Source organism: Eurypyga helias, unplaced genomic scaffold (assembly GCF_000690775.1).
Source record: "Eurypyga helias isolate BGI_N326 unplaced genomic scaffold, ASM69077v1 scaffold9207, whole genome shotgun sequence".
NCBI lineage: Eukaryota > Metazoa > Chordata > Aves > Eurypygiformes > Eurypygidae > Eurypyga > Eurypyga helias.
In genome coordinates this window covers 3,968-25,211 of record NW_010263677.1, presented here as the reverse complement: position 1 = coordinate 25,211, position 21,244 = coordinate 3,968, and the positions used below count along the sequence as shown (strand labels likewise).

Here is a 21,244-nt window from a genome sequence, read left to right as displayed (position 1 = left end):
GAATGTGTTGCTCCTCCAAGTTCCAGCTGTATAAGTTTGGCAGTGCAAGATGTTTGTGGCTGGTTATGCAGATGTTCCACAGCAAACGTGCTGAGAGGTGAGGGGCTTATGAGGTGCTGTTTGGGGAGAAGCTTGCTTGGCTGCTGCAGTGGTGGCAGGCATGATGCCATTTGCCCTTATCTGAATGCTAGCTTTTGCAGTATTTTACAAAATACTCATAACTCAGTTTACCCATCCATTTTAGAATGCCACCCAGTGGCTACAAAGCAGTTAATTTCTTTCCTGTATGGGGGAGAAATTAAGACCTGGGTTTTGCAACCAAGTAAATCTGTGTGCTCAGCACTAAACTGAAAATGACTTTTGCTGAGGACAAGGATTTGGGCACCCTTGCTCTTCACAGGCTGTCACTGTCTTTGTCTCTGATCATGAGCCAGTCACTTAGCTCTGTTTGTTTTGCCATCAGCAGAATGGGGACTGTGCTGATCCCCAGGGCATTTTGATGAATAAGTCCATTGTGTTGCACATCCATAACACTTGCTATGCTGGGTCTCAAAGCGCTTTCCCCCTGCATTGAGGAGTATGTGCACACGTATGTTTATACTCTAAAAAGCATCAGTAACCCCTAAGTAACAATACCAATGATGCTGAAAACCGGTTAAATTCAGTAAAAGGTATTTTACGTTGTGTGCTAAGCAGAAGAGCCAAAGCAGTGCGAAGGAACTCTTTAAAATGCTTAATCAGATCAAAGAATTTTCTTAATAGGATCAGCAAGGGCAGACTCAGTGGCTCTTGACATGCAGTAGGGCAAGGCAGAGCTCAGCTCTGGCTGAAGATACTCCCCCGGAAAGGCTGAGGCTCTGTGGAAACGAGAATCCAGGGATTGGCTGCGGGTGTGGGGGCTTTTTGCTTGATTTTTTAGCCAGTGTAGTAAGGGTTTCAGTTGGTTTCTACTGTGACATCCAACATCCTGATCTCTCATTTTTCTGAAGTGGAATCTTTCTCTCTGGCCTTTTCTGGCCACTGCTGTGCTTTGAGCTGATGTTCTTGTGCAGTGAACGTTACAGCCCAAGTTCTCCCTCCTGAAGGAGCACCAGGCAGCTCAGAGCCCTCTGAAGGTAGGAGTGGCTTTCTCATTGCTTTGTATTTATTAGCGTGACGGTCACCTGCTGTTTCTGGCCCTGAAACCCCTAGCTCCTCTCCAGAGCTGCTCAAGGGCTTGCCACCGGCCTGTTTGCCCTGGGAAGTGTGAATCATGAGAAAACTTTCTCACCATTCTTATCCCCTCACCAGGTCACTCATGAATACGTTGAGCAGTGCAGATCCCAGTGCGGGTCCCTGTGTCCTCCACGTAGATTTCTCTCCTCTGCAAGAATGACTGTTTTCCCCTACTTCTTCTAACCCTTGTATTATCCCTGTAGAAATCTTCCCTCTTATCCCATGGCTCTTTAGTTCTTATAAAAGCCTTTGGTAAGGATCTCGGAGATGTTGTGGAAGGACAGGTAGGCTGTGTCACATCTGTCCGTGTAGTTGCTGACCAGTCCAGACACTTCCAGGTTCTTGAGGCTGGGTTTGTGTGACAGAAGCTATATTGACACTGCCCAAGTAGGTTGGATTGCTCTTGGGTGCTGTGCTGTTGGATAAAGCCTCAGTTCTCTTTCGGAAAATGTTTTAGCCAGGTGCACTTTGTGCTTGGGTAAAATTAGCTACTTGGGCTTAGCAAATGACTGGGTGGATGGGGCGGACAGCAGTGCACAGAAGGGCAGCCTTGGTGATGGAGAGGTCTCTTTGAGTTGTGACTTCTGGTGTTTGATTCATGTAAGCAGACCCTGCAGGTCCAGAATGGGGTTTTCGTGGTGTTCAGCTCCAGCAGTGCCCACTGCAATCTTCAGTTGTTCTTTTTCATGTATCTGTATGTGGTTCTAATCAGAGGTCGGACACTTGGGATGTTTTGCAGTACTGTTACTGGTCTGGTACTTCAGGCAAGTCACTAAACCTCCAGCTGTCAGTGTGCTGCCCAGCATCTCTGAGATGCGTTTGTGTTGCACGATGTAGTGAACAGCTGGGAAGGTTTTTAAGATCCCCGGCTGCACTGCCTTTGGAAAGTGCTGAGTGTAATTACCAGTATGGTTTAGGGCACACAGGAATGCTGCCTTCAGAGCTGCAAATGTAAGACTTGTGCAAAAAGCAAATAGCAGTTGCTGGTATCACTGAGACTTTGGGAACTTTTTTTTTTTTAGTTGTTTTATTAAAACAACCATAAAAATGCCACAGCTTGTGCCAGTGAGATGTACAGTGGCATCTGCAGTGCACAGGGCTCATCCAAGCACATGCAAACAGTTACAGTAAGAAAATTGCTGCTCCAGGCCATGCAGATTTCTAAGCCTTTAAGAAATGGGACACTCGTCCTGGATGTTTGGAGACTTTCTGGAGTTCAGCAAATGTGTAAGGCATTGCTTTAGTTTTAAATAACTGCTCTCCTTCATGTGGCTATGGGCGTCCTGCCCAAAAACAGACATTAAAATGCAACCTGATGAGCAGGATGGCGACAGTTTCAGGGACTGTGGTTTTGTGTGTTTGTGTGTGCTGCTGTGTAAGCACTGGCCAGTGAGGTCTAGGAGCCGGTCAGTAAGTAAAGTACCTCATGGTTTCCAGCGAAGGCAGCAGCAAGTTTCCATAGTCAAAAGCTGAAACTAGACAAATCGTGTGTAAAAAGAAAATGTATCTTTGGGAGTTGAGACGACTGATCATGAGACCATCTAGAACGTGCTGATTCGTGCAGCGCTTGGATCCTTGTGCTGTATTACTGTATTAGATATATCCTCTGATCTCTCAGCCTTAGCTGAAGCAGGCATTGTAGGCTGGAGAGCAGGAATCCCTGAAGGATATGCTGAATTATCAAATTAATTGCATTCTGACTTTTAAATTCCAGAGTTTGGAGGATTGTTCTTAATCCTTGTCCTTGCAAGGAGCCCACGTCTCCCACCTGTGCTCTGACCTTTTCTCCTGTGTTATGCCTGTGTGGTATGCTGAGACCTCCGGACATACCAAGTGTTGAGCCTTCCCAGAGCCCATATTTATGTCCAAGTTGTGCCTGTGGTGGCCAGTGATGACAGTCTCTGCTTTGGGAAGAACCACAGAGATTTGAAACTTTCTCATCTTGCTCTCAGACAGGCACGGAGCTCTGGTTCCTATCCAGCTCCAGTCTTCAGGATGTCCAGGTTTGAACTGCTGCATCCAGGGAAGGGTTCAGCCGGATCTCAACAAGGTTTCTGTTCTCTGGCAAATTTGCTTAGCTGAAATGTGTCTCTAACTCACCTCTGTGAGTCATGCTTCTGCCCGTGCAGCGCTCAGGAGGGACAAGGGGCAGCTGGAGCACCAGGAGGCACTGGTCGGGTGGCCGACTGGCATTCTTCGTAGGTGCTTTGCAGTGGATACAAATAGTGTGCTCCGTCTTCACAGGAACCATCCCCTGTGTGTTGAGACACTGTAATGGTTATTACTGCTATCTCAAGAGAGAAGGGGTGGGAGCTGCAGCTGCAGCTGAGGGTACAGCAGCCCTCAGCGCGCAGAACGGAGAGTTTGGGTTCTGTGGTCCAGCAGCTCTCAGTAAATGCAGACTGTTAAGTAGCTGGGGTGTTAGAGAGGAAGGCAGGAAACCGTTCTTCATCTTCAGTTCTTCTGTTCCATATTTTCCTACATGGTTTGGCTTTGTTATTCTCATCCCAAGGACATAATTTTGTCTTCCTCAAGCTGTGACAAGCCTGAGCTAAGCCCATGGGTGACAAATGCTGCTTTCTAGTATTGGCTAACCCACAAAGTGTGGCCGGCAACTTTACAGAGTCTTCTGTAAATGACAGTTTGAGTCGCAGTGCAGTGGGCAGCTGCAGGCGCTGCCGGTGCCACGTGTCAGCTGGCAAGGGGTATTTTGGCATTAGGAAATAGAACCTGAAGTCTTTAATTCTCTGTCAAGTCTCTTCATATCTGCAGGAAGCTCAGAGCTCTTGTTCAAACTAATCCTTCTGTGACTAATAGATGGTGGTCATCTTGTCTCGGGCTCTAAGTTCAGTGTTGTTTGATCCCGTACCTTTAGGGTGATGTTTCTCACTGCAGCCAGACTGATCCAGTGCAGGCTGGCCCTGTCCTTCGTGTCTGCCCTTGTGCAGGATTCCTGAATGACCCAAAATCAGACAGTTCACTGAGGGGGCCCCACTTGATTTTCTGAAAATCTGATTCCTCACCTTGGCTTAGCGTGGGGTGAAGGCAGTGGTACAAGGAAGAAGGAGGGATGTCCCTGGTAGATGCTGGCTGTTGGACTGGCACTGTCACCTGCTGAATCAGACACAGTAAGTTAAAGCTTTTGGCAGTTAAAGGCTCCGTGGGCAGTGGTTTGCAGCTGAGATGAGCCTGCTTGCTGGGCACAGCCGTTGCCACTGCTGGAGCTTGGTGGGTTTCAGGGTGGGGGTGAGCAGGGCCGAGCACTCTGCGCTGCTCCTTGCTGCAGCAATCCTGTGCTTCTTGACTACGTCCTTGTAACATCAGGGGCTGAAATCCTGAAGGAAAATTTAAAGGCACCTGGTAAAATCTTTAGACTCCCTTAGGAAGCATCCAGTCACTGGAAGTGCTTATAAATGCCTCGGTGAGGGGTCAGCAGTGTTGCCAGCTGCAACTCTGGGGGTTGGGGGCGGTGCAGTTGCAGCATGGGTGCAGCTGGTGTCATCGTGGGATTACAAAACCTCATTTCATTAAATTGCTGTGGGTCCAAAAAGGTCTGTGCACTGTATCAGTCTCAATGAAGCAGCCACAGGTAAAAATATCAGTGCATATTCAGCATTGTATTCTGCAATACTGTTAAGCACACAGCAGCAATCTAGGTAATTCTCTGTGTATTTATGCCCTGAGCTGGCTCCACATTTAGATGTAACTTAGCCTGTTTTGTTCAACAGTCTTCTGAGCTGTGGCAGGGACATGCTGCCAGGGGGAGCAGGTGCCGTGGAAATTCCTCTGGCATGTCTGAGTGGAATGAGGTTTCCTATGGCGTGGTCTGTCCGCACTGAGTTATGGGCTTCGGTTGCCCTAAAACCAAAACTGATTATTTAAGCCTGGGAAATTAACGTTACCTGGAATATCTATACGGCTGAAGTGGACAATGGACCTTTCTAGCGTTTATTGCACCAAAAGATGAAACAGTTTTTTATTATAAAATTATACAGTGAAAGGCTGCACACCAGTTCACCTGACCTCTGTCTCCCTTTCCCGAGCACTGGGGTTTCACTGCGACGTGGTTCCAGCCTAGGAGCCAAAAGCGCAGTTCAGCTGCTCTGCCACTGCATCCCAACTTTCAAAATGCCCTGTTTCTGTAGATTTTTCATGAGTAAAACTGAGATCACGTGTTTGCTTCACAGTTTGTCTTTAGAATCCTCAATTTCTTTTCCATGTTAGAGAAACCTCCTTGCGGCACAGCTTGGCATTGCTGCAGGTTACAAACGAAATGCCCTCCACATCCCTTTGATGTTTAAGAGTTTGTTTGAAGTACAGTGTTCTACCTGTGTTTATCCTTGTTCTGTCAGCTTGTGGGATTTTAGTTTATCCTTTAATACAAATATCTCCCCACTGAGATTAGTTGTGCACAGGTAAGGCTGGGGGCACAGCGATTCAGTGATCAGTGCCTGTCCCGTCTGTGCCAGCCCAGCTCAGTGCCAGATGTCACCTGTAGCAGGTAATGCTCACTGTCCTGGAAAACCATCAACTCTAAGAAGCACTTGAGCTTTTTGAGTTGAGTTGACTATTCCTTTTCTTGCTAGCAAAGTAGTCTTGCTAATAACAGTCCTTCAAACAAGGAGTAAAATGCTATTTCTACCACGATTCTGTGTGTCTGCCTGACACAAAAAAAGACCTTGCTTGGGAAGTTAGCTCCCTGAATGACCATGCACTTCTTTCTGGCATCTGGTGCAGAATGCTAATGCAGAAAAGCAGGGAAATAAAATTATAACTAAGCAGAAAAATGGAGAGCACCAGAAATCTTACTCTGCCCATGTAACAGGCAGAACGGGGCCGGTTCCTGGATGCACCACACACCGCATTATTTGCACCAGTGCAAAGTGGGGTTAGGGCGAGTGAAAACCAGCCGAAGACAACCAAAGGACATTCTGCGCTTCGCGTTTTGTGCAGGGTACTCAGAAACAGGAGCTCAGTGCGATAGGGCTGGACGGCAGAGCTCATCGTCTCACAGCAACACCTGGAAGCCTATGGAAGATTTGCCAGTGGCAGCAGTTGCCGGCAGCAGGGCAAGTGCTGCCTGGTGTTCCTGGCCCTTCGTTGTGTCCTGCTGACCCCTGCATCCAAAACGTGCCCCAGCCAGGCAGCCTCGCTGTGACACTGAGCTGGCAGCTCGGTGTCAGCTCTGTCTGCCCTCATGGCCCCTGCACAGCCATCTGTGGCCTGCGTGGCTGGAGGCTGGGAGTCTTGATGGCTGCTTGGACCTGGAGGAGTGCCTGTCCAGTGTGTCCACCTGTCGTCTGGTCCTGCTGTGAGATAACACCAGTCCTGGTTTCCAGCTGCCTGAATGAACCGTTCGCTCAGGTTTTCTTGCACCTGGAAGCTAGGTTCATGCCCAGTCTCCCCATGGAGAGCACAGGGTACCCCAGAGTCAAAGCTGGTGAATGGAGTCAGACCAGAAGAGCAAAGCGGGACCCTCCACCTCCAGTGGCTTGTTCACATGAGGCCAAAATAAGCTGCCACTGATGGGACCTGATACACATCTCCCCCTACCAGCCATGCTGTTCCCTCTGTCTGTGCCTTGGTTAGCAGGGAAGGAGTTAACAGAGCCGTCAGCTCACTGCCCCATCCCTGGAGTATCTCCTGACTCAGGGCTTGCTGCTGTCACCTCACAGCCCACTGATCTTCTCCAGACCTCTAGAAAGTTGGACCTGGCTTGGTTTGCTGCTTCGGAGCTGCTGGCAGGAAATGGTGTCTTCATGCCAAGGGAATGAGTCCCTGCACACAGTAACTGCTCATAAAACCCTCGTTAGAAAACCCTTTAAAATCTCTTTATATACCCACAGTTGTGCCACTGTTAGGGCTGTGTGCCATCCTGGTACCAGTCTTTTATTGCACTCTGTTTCCTTGGCCAAGATTTTCTCCTTAACTGTAAAGAGCCTCGCTTCAGAAGTAGGTTGGGTTTTTTTTGAATTCAGAGCTCCCATGTCGAATACGCAGTGAGGTTTGCAGGTCTGAGAAACAAGACATCCTAAAGGTCACTGCATTTTTCAAAACCTAGGAGGGTTTTGTTTTGTTTCTTTTCAGCAGAATTTTAAATCTAAAGGCAATACTAGTCTGCTGAGCTAGGCCAGCTGATCTATAGCCTTTAGCTGGACTTGGGAAAGATGAATGACCAAATTCAGGGGATTTGTGGGCAAATACACCAGGAATATGATTTTGTCACAGAAAGCATAGAAGATAAGAAGGTGCGGACCATGTGCTGGCGCTTTGCTTACCTCTGGCAGCATGTGAGAGGAGCAGGTCCACTGATCCAGACAAGATGAACTTCTACTGGGGACCAGGAGCAGTAGTCCTTGAGAGCATCAAGGATGGAGCTGGTACCTTCGTTTGCAGTTCACTGGTAATTTAGGGACAGGGCAGATTTGACTTCTGCCTTGAAAGAGGGGATTTCCAGCACAGCACTGTCTCTGTAACTGTTAGACAGGTCTTGACTGATCCTTCCCCTAGGAATGCTGTCAGTGCATTCTGCATGCTTGCTGGCAGGTCACCACTCGCAGAAGGAAGAGGTGTAGGTGCCAGTTATTTTCAGGAAGGAAGGTATGACTGAAAGCATGATCCTTCTGGAGTTCACCCCATCCAGGCTAAGCCACAGTGTCCCACAGCTTGAGTGCTGAACCAAGGATCAGTGCGTCTGGTTTTATTCTGGCCTGGAGAGCAGTAGCCTCCATTCAGGGGGCTGCAAAAACTCCAGTTCTTTCCATGTGACACTGTATAAAGATGGAGGCTGCTCTTGTTTTGATTCTCGCCTGATTTAATTATATTTGCTTTTTCTCTTTTTATTTCAGTTGTGATTCCAAAGAGCCCTTTACCTGCCTCCGAAGTAAACTCGGAGAAACCTAGCATGCACAGTAGCACAAAGACTGTTTTGGGGCATCAACAAGGGCAAAGGCGTCGCAAAACAGGGAAGAAGCGTGGTCGAACGACCAAATCGCTAATCCATCACCCCATGCCTACACCCTCCAAGTCAGTGGAGCCTTTGAAATTCCCCAGAAAGAGAGGTCCCAAGCCTGGCAGTAAGGTAAAAGCTGATGCTGATGCAGGCGGGTGACAAGCAGGTGCTGCAAGTTCTGCCATGGGATGGTGCATGCGTGTGTTTGTGCACGTTTGTCTCAGCCTCTGGCTGTGTGACTGCAGCAAGTAGGAGACCAAAGTTGTGTGTGGGCTGGGAATATCTCTCAGAGTCCAGCCCTTGAGCTGTAGAGAATGTCTGTGTCCTAAAGATCATTTCCATTAACGAACTGTGTCTTTGGAGCTGCACTAGCTGTGAAGTAGCATGGCAGATGCTGTGATCATGGCAGGATGGCCAAACGGTGGAAGAAGCTGTTCCGTCCATCATGTGTAGCTAGTCTGAGTCAAGCAGAGGTGACAGATCTCAGGCTTGTTACTTTTTCAGGATTGTGGTTTATAAAATACACACGTATTGATTACTAGGTTCTTGAGACTCCCCATCATCACCATCAGAAGTGTGTCATGTTCCACAATGCCTTGTCTGTTAGTTGCAAAGGAGAGAGTGTAGTGATCATGGGTGGTAAAGGAGAGCAGGGATAAAAGGAGAAATATCTCCTCTTTTTCTGCAGAGGAAACCTAGGACATTGCTGAACCCAGCACCCACCTCTCCAACAACCAGTACCCCAGAACCAGACACAAGCACTGTGCCTCAGGACGCTGCTACAATCCCCAGCTCTGCCATGCAGGCTCCCACAGGTAAGGGTCTTGAATGCATTCTTGAAAAGATTGCACAGTTAGGAGCTGCATCAGTCAGAAAGCGACACACCCTGATACTCCCATTTCTTCCTAAACATATACAGCATACCCTACAATTCCAGAAAGGCTGGCCTAGGAGAGAGTGTGTCGGAAGGAAGAGAGACACACGAACTCAGATCAGCTGTTCATTTCTCTCCCTGTCTGTTTTGGAAATACTGAAATTATAGGAAAATTGCAAATCCACCTGGTCAGTGCAGGGCCCCTTTTCCCTGAGTTACCACATGCATGCTGGTGACTCCGCAGCTCACAAAGGGCACTGCTCGTGGCCCCTCGTGCCCAGCGGCAGTGTGGTGGGCAGCACCTGTCGTTAGCCCAGAGCGCAAGTCCTCCCAGACCGTGCCGGCCGCCCCTGCTAGCTTCAGTGAGATGTAGAACAATGGCTGAACGACAGCGGCAATGATCTTTTCTGCTTCAGCCAGGATATTGAGGCAAACAGGGACGAGAGGAAGCAGGGGAAGGGTAGGAGCAGTAGTGCAAAATATATGCTCTGCTACAGCTGTGAGATACAGCTGAAGATGAATCTGGGCAGGAAAGTCTAATGCAAAGCTGCTTTTTATATGTTTGGTCAAGCGCTGGATATGGGCTGAGCCCTGTTTCCTTGAAATTGGCCAGTTTTCAGAGGAACATAAAGAACTCAGTTTCTCTTAAAAAGTGGGGGCTGTGTTCCTTCATCTCCTTTGAACGTGGCAGGGATGGGAACCACTTTGCAGACTGCCTTTGGGAGCCTGAGTGCTGGGGAGAGCATAGGAGAAACGGCAGCAGCTTGGAAGGTGAGTGCGAGGCAGGAAGGTTTTGGATTCCCCTTTGTAAGTGGCTCTGCTGTTAGGATGCAGTCAGGCAGTCATGGTGGATTCCCCTTTGTGAGCAATTTGAGAGTCTTAAAATCTCTGCATCTCTCAGGCTGGATTTTAGGCATCTGTTTCTTGCTTTCTTGAGTGGGTTAATGGCAAACACATTTCTCATCTTGGCAGTTTGCATTTACTTGAACAAGAACGGCAGCACTGGGCCCCATCTAGACAAGAAGAAAGTTCAGCAGCTGCCGGACCATTTTGGACCAGCTCGAGCTTCTGTTGTCCTGCAACAAGCAGTACAGGCCTGCATTGATTGCGCTTATCATCAGAAAACAGTCTTCTCCTTCTTAAAACAAGGCCACGGGGGAGAGGTCATCTCAGGTGAGAACTGGCCTGCAGCACTTTGCCTTCAGAGATGTCATTGCAAGAATTCGCTCTTTGGAAGATGTCTCTCCCGAAGCTTGGTGCAGTCATGGGCCAGGGCAGACAGAAGATTTCTGTCTTCTCTTTCTTGCTGAACATCCATGTGAGTGAGCAAAGCTGGCGGCCGAGGCAGAGCAGAGCAGTTAGCACGGCTGCAGCACGGTGGCTGGAGAAGGCAGCATGCAGCCCTGGCAGCAGCCTGGGCAGCGATGTGCTTCACCTGTCGTCCCCCAGCACTGCCTGAGCCCCTGGAGGAGGCAGATCGGGTGGGATTTTCAGGACTTCTGATGGAAAGACAAATACCCTGGGCTTTAGTTTTGCTTTTAAGTCCATGCTTGCCCGGATGCTGACAGTGCAGATCCCTCCTGGAATGCCTTTCTGTTCCCTCGAACGCAGCTTCTCCGGCGCTGCAGCCCCGTACCTGATGCTGAGTGCAGCAGACTGGTTGTAGCCTGTCCCGGGGAAGCGAGCTCACCAGCGCTCAGCCAGCGGAAGGCAGTGGCTTTTGTTTGCTCTAGTCTAGACCAGCGATGCTGAGATACAGAAGCTGGCTGTGCAGCCCTGGGCGTAGTCTCCTGCCTTTGCTGGGGGTTTACGTGTTGGGCTCTGTTTATTTCTGTCTCCAGCTGTGTTTGATCGGGAACAGCACACTCTGAACCTGCCAGCAGTAAACAGTATCACCTACGTCCTCCGCTTCCTGGAGAAGCTCTGCCACAATCTTCGCAGTGACAACCTCTTTGGGAACCAGCCTTTCACTCAGAACAGCCACATGCAACGGTCACACGAGTACGACCACGACAGGTATCTACCAGGTAGGAGCTGGGGCGGGGGTGGCATTGTAGGGACCCCAGGTGCTCCGTGTCCTAACCCAGGTTTTATCTTTATCTCATGAGGCAGGTGTGTGTTTCAGAGCCCTCTCTGCGGAGTCATTGCATCACACCTCGTGTCATGCACATGCCCGCGGGGCTCTTTTTGCGCAGGATTCAAGTTGCCATATTTTCCGCCTGTCGGTCTGATTTCCATCTCTGCCTGTAGGTTTCCGCTCATCCGTGCTGTCTCCGTGTCTTCCCTCCTCTCCTTGTTCCCAGTCCTTCCCGCTTGCTGTAATCTGATTATAGTGACTTCATCCAGTTAGGAATTACGGTGAAAGACTCTGCATGAGAAGCAGAAGAGTGATAACATGCAGCAGGTAAACTGTAATTAGAAATGGAATTAAAACCTAGCAGAGCGGTTTCCACCGTGGCCGTGAATCTGCTGCCAGCAACCGGCAATCCAGCCCTCGGTGAAAGCGTAGCCCGTTCAGGGATGATGCACACTGCAGCAATCTGAGGCATAGGTGGCTTTGTTTTTCTTGGCATGGCTAAGTGCTCTACTGCGTTGAAGCAACACACTTCTGGCAAGATGGGTCATGCCATGATGGAAATCATCAGGCTGCAAAATTGCTCTTCAGCTAAAGCAGTGGAAAACAAGGGGACCAATAGCTCTCCCCACAGTGGCAGCAACCCCTGGGGTGATAGCTGCCCCTGGGGTGATAGCCAACCCCAGGCTGGCTGCGGTGGAACTACTGATATAGGAATGCCAGTGGTGGAGAGGGTGAGAGCTGTCTGCACCCTCGTTAGGTAGTTAATAGTGTCTTGTGTTGATCTGCTCTCTTGTCTTGCTTGCTCCACTACCTTTCTGCCCCTCGAGTCAGCAAATAGCTGTTGTCCTGATTGAGGTCTTTCTGAAGTTAATCCGTTGGATGATTACGGTTCTGGCAAGAAAAGCAAGGATTTATAATGTAAAAGTGCAAGCACTTAAGGAGAACCATTGGTGGCAAAGTTGCTAAGCGGTGAGCTTAGGGGCAACAGCCTAATGCCACAGTGCTGTGTTGCATCTGGAAAAGCACCGTGCTCAGGGGAAGCGATTAGCAGCAGTGCAAAGAGCATGAGGATCTCGGAGTGACTGTTGTCTGCTTCCTCTGCGGCTGATCAGCTGCCTGCAGGCTGAGGCTGTGCAGTGCCATGCCGGAGCCAGCGGTGCCCGGGGCAGGGAGCTGTGTTGTGCTGGAACTAGAGGAGCCGTAGGAAGGGGGTTGGCTGCTATGGCAGGTGCAGGAACAGCATGTCTAGGTACTGGGACTAGAGCTGACTGCTCTAGGGACCCCTCAGTGTGGAAGTACCTTGTCATGAGATAGAGCAAAACCAGCATGGGAGGAAGAGGACTCAGGGTCTTGGGGCTTGGATGGAGAGGGTCCTGCAGCTCATGCTTGGTTTCTAGCCACCATGAGGCATCACTGGTATCTGCGCTAAGAGCTGGGCAACCTGGCAGGGCAGGAAAATGTAACAAGCAAAGTCAGAATTCAGGGAAACTTGGACAGAACACCAGAGAGACCTGCCCATCCTGAACTCTTTGCTAGAGTGTTTGCAGGGATTAGACAAGGGTTAATCACAGGCCAGAGAAGGGATAACACCCAGTCCTGTAGTTCATACCAACGTCTGAGGGACTGTTGGGCATCTGGTTGTCTAAGACCTTTCTCAAGCACCTGAATGAAGGTGATAAGCGTTGTTACCTACACAGCACAGTGCCTCCTGGTGAGGGCAGAGACAGTACTAGCGATTTTGAGAGGTTGCGGCTGGTCATAGGAGAGTGAGGCTGCACTTCTACATCAGCTTAAATCACACTAAGTGCCAAGGCTGCCGTGGTCTCACCTTGAGCTCTGTGTGTCCTGACTTGTTTCCTCTGCAGTACAGGTGCTCGTGTGCTTGAGTGGGACTGGTGCTTTAGAAAACAATTGCTGGTTCAGGCTGGGAGCTGGTCTCAATTCCCAGGACAAACTTGTTTCATGGGAGCTGCACTATGGATGCTGTGGGGGAGTCATGCGTGTGCTTGGGGCAGAAGAAGGAAGGTCTGCAGCCTTTTGGCCTTTTATGCTGCCGTGGAGCTGTGTCCTGTCATTCTGTCTTGCTAAAGCATAATCATGGAAATAAGGGGAAATAGATCAAGTTGTGTATCAGGAAACAGTAGATCTGCAAGAAAGCGGGAAATCAATTGCAGTTAATAGAAGAGGGATGGGCTGTGAAGTGTGAACAGGTAGGTCTGACTGGAGCCATCTGAAAATTGGCAGGGCCTTCTGGACATGTGAGCCTTGGGTGCTGTTAGTACAGGCACCGCAGCATACAGTGTTGCTTTAATTAACTCTGGAGTTCTGTATTGAATTGGTTGGGGTTTTTGGCTTAATATTTAGGAACTTTTTGTTTTGTGTCGAAGTTGTTCATAAATATATTACATGACACTGGATTTGAGAATGATCCTCAAGAAAAGTAGTTAGCACTTGCTCTCCAGCCTCATGTTCTTGCTCAGTGCCCTGCTGACTGTTTTTCCCCTCAAGTCAGATGTTTGTGCATACAACAAAGCTCCTGGTAATCCTCATGTTCTCCATATCAAATGCCTTGCTGAATTCCAGGTAAATGAGATTGACCACTCTTCTTTTGACTGAGGGATCTGTTACTTTCCCATGCTAAGGAAGCTGTTGGGTGAAGCTGTTGGGTCAGTCTCCTGATGAATGCCTACTGCAATATGTGTCGTGTGTATTTTACTTACCCGTTCCTTCAGAACCTCTTGCAGCCTTATGGTACTGCTGAGGTCAGACATGAGCGTTTCATTGCCAAAATAATTTCTGTCCTTTATTTTCCAAGTTAGCATTGTGCCCTGTCGCCCTGAGCAGTGTGTCACCAAGATGTGCTAGCCTTGCTGCGGCAGGCCCAGGGTTTCATGTGCGCCTCTTTCTTAAGTTACATTTTGGCTTCGTCTGCACCCTCACATTCCCACTCTGACTACCTGCAGTTATTTGAGCACCACATCTTAGTCAATGGTGTATATTTTTATTCCTTTCCTGTTTCTTTTATCCATTGAGCCTTGCCCCAGTGCTCAGCACTGGGTGGGAGCTTGTTTGAATGCAGGTGGATGTGGCAGAGGCATTGACACCTCCACTAGCTGTGTGGGCACTCTCTGCAGTCAGGGAGGAGGTACCAGTGCAGTCAGTGCAAGTTACGGCATCTTGAAGTAGGAGCTTTGGCTCCCTGAGATGAGGTGAGCAGACTCTCACTGACCAAAAAGGCAGCCATCCTGACTGCCTTGGATGGCCAATAGCACGAACCCAAGCGTGGGCAGATGTGCTCCTCTTCCTCCCCACCAACCTCTCAAGTGAGGTGAGATGTCCCTGAAAGCTGTCCCATCATTTGCAGACAGGACAACTTTTTTTTCTTTTTTTCTCAATTTTTCCCTTTCTGCACCATATCCTCTTGCTCTGTTCCCATGCACTTGTCACTTCTGCAGCTGAAAACACAGTCCTGTCTCTTTCTCTGCAGTGTGTCAAAAGACAGAACGACTTACAAAGTTTGTTTCATCCCTGTGCTTGCCATTCTCTGAAGCAGACGATGAGCAGGTCCTTTTCATCTCCAGTAAATGATCTTCTTGTTCTCAGCATCCTTCTTGCAGTGAACATTTATCCATATAGATTTGGGGTCCTTTCCTCCCAGGGAATTTCCTCACGGATGATACACATCCATGATGTTTATGGCACCTTTCAAACTGTAGGTACTTAATTTTTTTTCCTGGTGATCCACATGCTGGACTGCTGAGTGCACCTCTATGTTTTATTTCTTTATTTTCTTAAAGTTTGTCCTTTTAAATCAGAGACCCTAACTTTTGGTTTATTCTTCCATGAATTTACACTGACCTAATTTCTGGTTCCCTGGGTTATCTTCTACTGCCTGACCTTCTGTGTTTGCATTACTTTTAAAATAAAATAACCCAAAACAAAACTTGATAAAACCTTTAAAAAGCATCACCCCTTGTTGTGGTTCTGTGACTCTTCGGTGAAGAAGTTATGCAGTTTTACTTTTAGAGATGTCCAGAGACATCACTAAGAGCACTTGTTTGCCATCTCTGTCTGGGCAGTGAATGTTTATTACAGGGACTTATCCTGAGGGCAGTGTTTGTCTTTCTAAAAATGTTACAGTGAATTTTGGTCATACTTGTGTGGTGTCCCAGGGCCTCGGTACAAGCAGCTTATCCTTTTCCCAAAGGATTTTGATAGAAGAGATGCTTTTCCCTACCTTTGTGTTTCTCCTTAGTCATGTAAATTGTGACTGCCAGGTGCTTCCCACATCGTTACCTTTGTTTGTGGCGTGATGCATCTCCCTTGGTGTCTGGTCCCAGTCGCTCCCCGCCATACCCCTTCAGCACCCATCCCTGCCCCACGCCAGCAGCTGGGGCTGCTCCGTGCTGTTGTCCAGCTCCTGGCATTTGTCTGAGCATTTCATCCCTCTCTCCCTGCACACCTTGAATGCTGCAGGCTCACACACGTCACCCCTGTTGGGGGCAGCTGGAAGGGGCCAGTCAGGAGCGTGGGTGGGTGACCTCTCCATTGCTTCTTTGTTGACTATGCCTTGTTCCCATGGGGCACAGTCTGCACCCACTGTATCGCTTGCCTGGCTGCTGTTCCCATCTGCATTCGTGCTTCCATTCTCTGTGTTTATCCACCCACCGACACTTTGTGCACAGCCTTTAGCCGTCTGCAAAGAGACGCCTGGCCTGCCGTGTACCATACGTTGGGAGGCGTTTGGAGAAGAGCAGCAGTGACAGCAGGGGTGCTCGAGGGATCCGTTTGGGGAAGGAGTGGAAATTTGAGTACGATTTACTCAAGCACTGTGTATGGCACCGAGTGTTTGCCAAATCGTCCAAGGGTTACGTGCGACTGAAAGGTGAAGAGTCGGGAGGAGCAGGAATTATGTGCGATGAGCCAAAGGTTAGAACAAAGAGAAATGGAATTAAGTCCATCAGAGGTGATATTTGAGGTGAAATATGGCAAAACGTGGCTGAAATTCTTTGCTAGGTTTCTCACCACCCTTTTTCTCTGATGAAGCTTGCAAAGCAAAATATAAAATGTTAAGCACTGAGAGATGTACTGGATTGCAGTTTTAACAGGCTGTTACCAGGCTGGCAATGCGTGCAAGCCTCAAGTGACTTTGGCAAGACTGAATTTCCCAGAAAGTCTCTGCTCCTAAATAGGGCTTCTTCTCTTTTCCTAGACAGAAGCAGTTCATTAGACGGCACTCTGCAGGGACCAGGCCGGGGTACAAAGCGATATTCCCAAGATTCCCCTCCATACAGTGCTCCTCTCTCCCCCAAGTTACCAAAGAATGACCGTCACCCTTTGGAAGGTGAGCACAGCGTCTCTTCCCAAAGCTGGCTGTTCATGGCGACTGGTAACGGATACAGCAGGATTAGGTTTGCTGTGCCACATCAAGCCGTGGGTTTAGGAAGTCTGCTTTGCTTTGTCTCTGGCATGGGTCAGTGCTTGGTGTTTCAGAGAGACGTAAAGAAACTGCTCTGTGCCAAGGCAGGTTCCCCAGGCAGTTGTGTAAGACGTGGAACAGAGGGAAAATTCCTTCTAACCCTGATAGTCATCATCTAACACCGTATAATCTGGGATTTGGTTACCCATATTTTAGCTTCTGTTGCTATGCATGGCATGAACAGTCATAAAACTGTCCAGTTGCTTCAGTCAATCTTCCCCCACATGTTTCCCTGATGGTTTGCTGCGGCGAATTGTGCAGATGCTGATGTGCAGCTGTATGGCCAGGAACCTGCTGCTCTTTCCCAGGATCCCATCTTGTTCCCCACAGTCCTCCCTAAATAGCAGGGAGGGTCTCAGTAGTGTGTGCTCCATCAGCTAAACCAGGTTGAATTCTGTCGCGCAGCATTGCTGCTTCCCGCAGTGTCTGTCGGAAAACGCTGGTGCAGATGTGCTGTGCCGTGTTCACAAAAGCTATGGCAGAAATGTCTTTGTTGGAATGTGGTCCTTAGGTGTTCCTTGCATGTGCAGGCAGGAGATTTCCAGTTGGTCCAGGTAGCTGGAGGACTCCCTGAGCCTGTGCAGGAGTCTGCACTTCCACCTTCCCTTCTGTTTTGAACTGCAAATGCTCCACCACGCAGACTGAAGATTCAGCCTTACTGAAGCCTTTTAATTAATTGGTGGTGAAATCTGCCAAGGTGTTAGTCTCAGTTCTTTGTAATATGTCCCTGAAAAATTGTTGGAGACTCTTGCCTGGGCTCATGGTTCAGTGGCTGTGTGCCCTGTTGCTGTCCCTTTAGAATCACCATTTCCCTGGTTCTTGTGGAGTTTGCTGGGCTTGGGTTGCTGATCCCAGATTTGAAAGCGCACAGCCCCCCGTGCACTGCAGTGTAATTCTAGTCTCCATCCATCGCTGCGCCTTGTGCCCTGTAGGATTACTGACTCCATGTAAGCACAGCGGATCTGAACTTGCACCCTGTGATGGACAGTGTCCAGCGGCATTTGTGTCTCCACTGATGAAAACTGTGGGTTTGCACGTAGATGAACAAGGTGACATGTGGGACTGTCTCATCCGTTCCAGCATACTAACAAATCAAAAATTATTCCCTGGGGCCCAGTCTGTTTCTCACCTGTAGGTACGCATCCTTGCTGGTCTCCTTGACAGTCTCCTCTAATACATCACCCACTGCACTTAGGTAACCACGAGCAAAGCCTGGCAGCTCCCTCTCTACTGTACACGCAGCATTTCACCTGTTGAAGCACACTGGTGTGCTCTAAAGGTTAAGGTGCCTTGGCTAGGGGTTGTCATACGGTCTCCATATTGTCAGTGAAGAGAGAAGGATTCCATAGTGGATTATTCCAAAGAGGAACCTGTGTTATGTTGTCTACAAGCCTGATTCTTAGTCTGCTTCATAGTCTGTTCAGTTATCTCTTGGCCTTTGAATGGGACCAGCTATCTGGATGCCTCGAGTACCCCAGTGTCTTCTGCAGAAGTAAAGACAAGTGGGCAGAAGGCGTGCCTTCTTGTGAGGGTGATGATCCTGTTGGTGTGTGAACATCCTGCAGCAGCTTGGTCTTGTTCTCTGCTTGGTCCAAACGGGGTGTACAGGGCAGGGAGAAACAAGGTGCAGTTCCAAATTCTGTTTGGAAACTCATTTTTATCCCACAGCTAAAAGCCTCCTATTCAACCTCCCCCACCATGAAATTAAAGTACAGGCATTTCAGATGGTATGTTCCAAGAACATGAGCCTGAAACAGTCAGATACTGACTATTCATTGAGCAAGGAGGTTCATCTCCTGGTGAAGAACTCCTGCAGCAGAGCCTGTTCTGGCTTCAGCTGTATGACAGACAACAGTACCTGAGCAGGTTCCAGTTTGCCAAGTGGAAGGCAGTGAGTAGCAGTGGGAGGTCTTTGTTCACCATGCCTCTGGCAACAAGTCAGAAAGATGAGCGAATCTCACTCCCTACATTATTTTTCCTCTTGCATCCAGTGGAATTTATGTAGCTTTTTGCTAAAAAGCTGCAGTTCCAGCACAGTGGGGGACCTGCTTTTCAAAGGCTATATAATTTGTTGGAAACAGTGGGTGTTTAGTAGTTTTGCAAATCAGATTTACGCTTGTGGCCAAACTCCATGTTTTAGCAGTAAAATGACAGTCTTGAATCTATAGCACTGTTTGTTTAATTAAACTTTAATTATCTGCTCCCTGCCTCTCCACCACTAATTGTGGCATGTTTTCCTACAATGCTCCAAATGCATGCCTTTATTTAAAACTAGCAGTTTGTGTAAAAAAATCTACCCAAGAATTAACCACCTCCTTCTCACTCCTCAGCTAGTTAACATGGGTGAAAGAAAGGATTCTGGAGAGCATATGTGCACTTGCAGAAGCATGTTGTCTTGTGTTGCAGATGATTCACAGGGATTCCCCTCTTGCCTTGTTTCCCTCTCCCCGTTCAGGAGGTATCATTCATCTGAGCAGGGCTCTGTGTGTTTGTACTTTTAAGAAAATCCTAAATCTCTCTTCCATCAACCCTGCCAAGAATCCTCTGTCTCTGCTGCAATATTTACAGCCCAACCAAGCACTCGCCAGTCCAGAAATAGGTAGCCTGAGGATGAACATGCAGCTTCAATTCTTCCTCTTGGGCAAAACAGAGTGCTCCCCGGTTGCGTCGCCTCATCCTTCTCTTCAGATGGGTGATCACAAGCACGTGTGAGAACATGATCACATATTTGAAGAATGCATCACAGCTCACTCACATCAGAATAATGGCAGTGTGTTAATTGTTGAGTTAAATATTTTCTGAGGTTGAATTTTGGATCCTTGGCATTGTACCGACATGAACCCATGCACATGGTCTCCCAGCCTCCCAAGCAGCAGTCTTCGCTAGCTGAGCCCAGAAATTCCTTCTGCTGACACAACCCCTCCTCTGTGAGCTTTGGGGTCTTCACGAGCAGCCCAACACACACGTTTGCCTGACTGACCCAGCATGCCTAGGGTGCGTGTCCTGGGGCTCCCTGGCAAGTCGAAGTTGTGCATCACCTTGCAGAGGGCGCTGGGCTTCCTTGGAGGAGGGAGATATGCAGCGCAGACCTGTTTCCATGCCCACAGCCGCTGTCCTGTCACAGAGCACCCAGGCCGGTGCAGAGGGCTGCACCCACACCCCCTCTCACGCCTCTGCGCTTCCCTGTGAGGCAGACATCGCCCTTTCAGACAGATGTTTAATGAGAAGTGGTTTGGGGTTTAAGCAAAACTGTCCTGTTGGAGAGGAGGCCAAATGTGGTGGATGGGAAGACTCCTGTGGAGTGCCAGGGTATAAGTCGTATCCTCCGTGGGACTGTCCAGCCTGGGCCGGGGAATCCCTATCCACCCCTGGGCCAGAGCAGCCAGCTCCGTGCTGCCTTTGCATCCTGTCTCATACTGAAATGGGATGGTGGGAAGGTGGTGCAGGAGTGAAGGAGAGGTCCGAAGTTACTCAGGAATAGTCATGAGTCAGAAAGCCACCTTTTATGAAGAGAGAGCAGGGTAAAACACATCTACCCACGCAGGAAGCTAGTGCCATGCAGGCCAGCACAGGTCACGGGGGGAATTGCAGTCTTCACACCAGGCCTGCTTCTACATGAGATTTTAAGGATGTGCTGCTGGTTTCTGAGAGAGCCCCAGCAACCTAAAAGCAAAGAAAGGCAGAAATGCCTCAAGTGCAGAGTACCAAAGCCCACAAGGGTTGCAGTTACGCAGGTGATAACCTCACGTCTGCCTCACTGAATTGCCAAACAGCGAGACAAGGGGGTGGTTCCATTCCGCAGCCTTGCGAGATGAAGCCAGGGAGGGCATGGGCTGGCTGCCTCCAGCTGCACTTGCCTCTGGGATGTTTGCCCAGAGACAGCAGGAGCACTGAAACCAGAGGATCCCAATTCACAGAATAGTCCTATAGTTCATAGAAACCAGAGAAAACAATGTGCCCCCAGGAGTGGTTGCCCCATCTGGTGGGGCCTAACCTCTGCAACACTCAGGTACTGCTTCAGGTTCTGGCAGGCTGCATCTTCACTGGAGCGTGGCAGCAGCATCTTAGCAGGAAAGTTTGGGAAGATCTCAACAGCTTTGTGTTCTCATGAGCTGCAGTATCTACTCTGCACCCTCAACCACCATCCCATTTCAGCACAACCTCGCTGTGCTGGCTTTCAGCTGCTGCTCCTGTGATCTGGGAAGTGCCAGGGAAGAAACCCAGGGCTTGGCTTGGGCAATTGCTCAGATGTCTTCGCCTTTGTCACCTACCGTGGTGTTTGAGGGGCAGGAGCTCGGGACTGTGAGCTGCCCTCAGGGTCTCTACAGATACTGGTAGCTCCCAGCCTGCTGTGGTGGCCCAGCCTAGAGTGCTCAGGCAATACACCTCATTGCAGAGCTGCTTTCCTTTTTGACTGTAGGAACTTACCAGGTATTTCATACTAAAGAGCAGAGGTATTTGGGCATGACTCATGAGGCATCAGGCCACCTGGACTGAGACTAGCTAGTGTGCCATAGTGAAGTCTGAAAACCCATGGTCCCAGGATGGAGCTGTCACAGTGTAGCAGCAAAGGGAGATCTTGCTGGCTCTGCCCATACACAGAATCACAGAATGGTTTGGGTTGGAAGGGAACTTAAAAACACACTA

The 21,244-nt window shown here is 49.1% G+C and overlaps 1 protein-coding gene across 1 annotated transcript in view; it reads left to right on the top strand.

Moving 5' to 3' along the window:
- SCMH1 (sex comb on midleg homolog 1 (Drosophila)) overlaps positions 1 to 21,244 on the top strand; it is a gene marked incomplete at its 3' end in the record, with an annotated part of 47,308 nt that overhangs the window by 23,272 nt on the left and 2,792 nt on the right. The window contains exons 7-11 of the mRNA XM_010156134.1: positions 8,064 to 8,296; positions 8,856 to 8,982; positions 10,014 to 10,214; positions 10,883 to 11,068; positions 16,331 to 16,462. Of these exons, the coding sequence (XP_010154436.1) occupies positions 8,064 to 8,296; positions 8,856 to 8,982; positions 10,014 to 10,214; positions 10,883 to 11,068; positions 16,331 to 16,462 (879 nt within the window). The remainder of the gene's footprint in view (positions 1 to 8,063; positions 8,297 to 8,855; positions 8,983 to 10,013; positions 10,215 to 10,882; positions 11,069 to 16,330; positions 16,463 to 21,244) is intronic.